Below are 1,825 nucleotides of genomic sequence, written 5' to 3' on the forward strand. Positions count from 1 at the left end.
CATTCTGGATTTTATTCATCATTTATGTCATTTTGAACCATTTTAACCCATTTTCTATTCATTTCACATCATTTATATTATATTATATTATAGTTCTTCTAAACTCATTTTGGATGAATTTTGAGTCATTAAAGTTCCATTAAACCACATTCCAATGATCTCTGGATTAATTCCAGACAGATTTCTTGAAAATGGAACAAATCTGAATTCATTCTGAGCAAAGTTTGGACAAAATCAGACAAATTTCAGTCAGTTTGGAAACATTTGAGTCACTTTGGAAGAATATGTTGATTAAATTTGTTAGAAAATTTGTTTTGGTGAAATAAAACCATAAAGTTAGAGTTATTAAGGACTATAAGAATGGAATAATCCTTTAAAACTAGAAGTATTTAGTTTAGTTTAGGGATGAAAGTATTTTTGAGTGTCAGACTGTGGAGTTTTACTAAACTTAAACCAACTGTTTCTGTGTTTTTTCTGCTCTTTCTTTCCGCCTCTCTAACCCTCTAAAGCATCTTTCTGTCTCCTCTGACTGATGAATCTTCTGCTCCATTTTAAATCCTTCTGGAACTTTCATTTTTCACATCTTCTTCTCGTCCAGCAGCAGATCTCTGCCTCTGAAAGGATCCTGAACTTCTTTAGGAGCTCTCAAAGCGCATTCTTCTCCCTGGACGTCTCCTAGCTGCAGCAGGTCGCTGTGGGGTCAGCCCGGTCTGACCGCTGCTTCACCGGGTCATCAGTCCTGCTGGACAGCCGGGGGCCTCCAGGGCCTCCAGGGCCTCCAGGGCCTCCAGGACCTCCAGGGCCTCCAGGGCCTCCAGGGCCTCCAGGGCCTCCAGGACCTCCAGGACCTCCAGGGCCTCCAGGGCCTCCAGGGCCTCCAGGACCTCCAGGGCCTCCAGGGCCTCCAGGGCCTCCAGGACCTCCAGGACCTCCAGGGCCTCCAGGGCCTCCAGGGCCTCCAGGGCCTCCAGGACCTCCAGGGCCTCCAGGGCCTCCAGGGCCTCCAGGGCCTCCAGGACCTCCAGGACCTCCAGGACCTCCCGGGCCTCCAGGGCCTCCAGGACCTCCAGGACCTCCCGGGCCTCCAGGGCCTCCAGGACCTCCAGGGCCTCCAGGTCCAACCAGAGTTCAGCTGTTTGTTGAACACGAAAAACACGATTTCATCCAAAACATGAAGCAGCAGAAGATCCACACTGAGATCTGCAGAACCAGAACCATGGAACCCTCAGTAGAACCATAGAACTCTCAGGAGAACCGTGGAACCCTCAGTAGAATCATGGAACCCTCAATAGAACCATGGAAACCTCAGTAGAACCATGGAACCCTCAATAGAACCATGGAAACCTCAGTAGAACCATGGAACCCTCAATAGAACCATGGAACCCTCAATAGAACCATGGAACCCTCAATAGAACCATGGAACCCTCAGTAGAACCATGGAACCCTCAGTAGAACCATGGAACCCTCAATAGAACCATGGAACCCTCAGTAGAACCATGGAAACCTCAGTAGAACCATAGAACCCTCAATAGAACCATGGAACCTCAGGAGAACCGTGGAACCCTCAGTAGAACCATGGAACCCTCAGGAGAACCATGGAACCCTCAGTAGAACCATGGAACCCTCAGGAGAACCATGGAACCCTCAGTAGAACCATGGAACCCTCAGTAGAACCATGGAACCCTCAGTAGAACCATAGAACCCTCAATAGAACCATGGAAACCTCAATAGAACCATGGAACCCTCAATAGAACCATGGAACCCTCAGTACAACCATGGAACCCTCAGTAGAACCATAGAACCCTCAATAGAACCATGGAAACCT

General features: G+C 48.1%; 1 protein-coding gene across 1 annotated transcript; it reads left to right on the top strand.

Moving 5' to 3' along the window:
* Positions 1-405: 405 nt before the first annotated feature.
* LOC127537572 (cuticle collagen 34-like) lies at positions 406-1,240 on the top strand. The gene is made up of 2 exons (XM_051960170.1): positions 406-423; positions 680-1,240. Exons 1-2 carry the CDS (start codon positions 406-408, stop codon positions 1,238-1,240), a joined length of 579 nt encoding a protein of 192 aa, XP_051816130.1.
* The last annotated feature ends 585 nt before the right edge of the window (positions 1,241-1,825 follow it).

This window comes from Acanthochromis polyacanthus, chromosome 15 (genome assembly GCF_021347895.1).
Source record: "Acanthochromis polyacanthus isolate Apoly-LR-REF ecotype Palm Island chromosome 15, KAUST_Apoly_ChrSc, whole genome shotgun sequence".
Classification (NCBI taxonomy): Eukaryota; Metazoa; Chordata; class Actinopteri; family Pomacentridae; genus Acanthochromis; species Acanthochromis polyacanthus.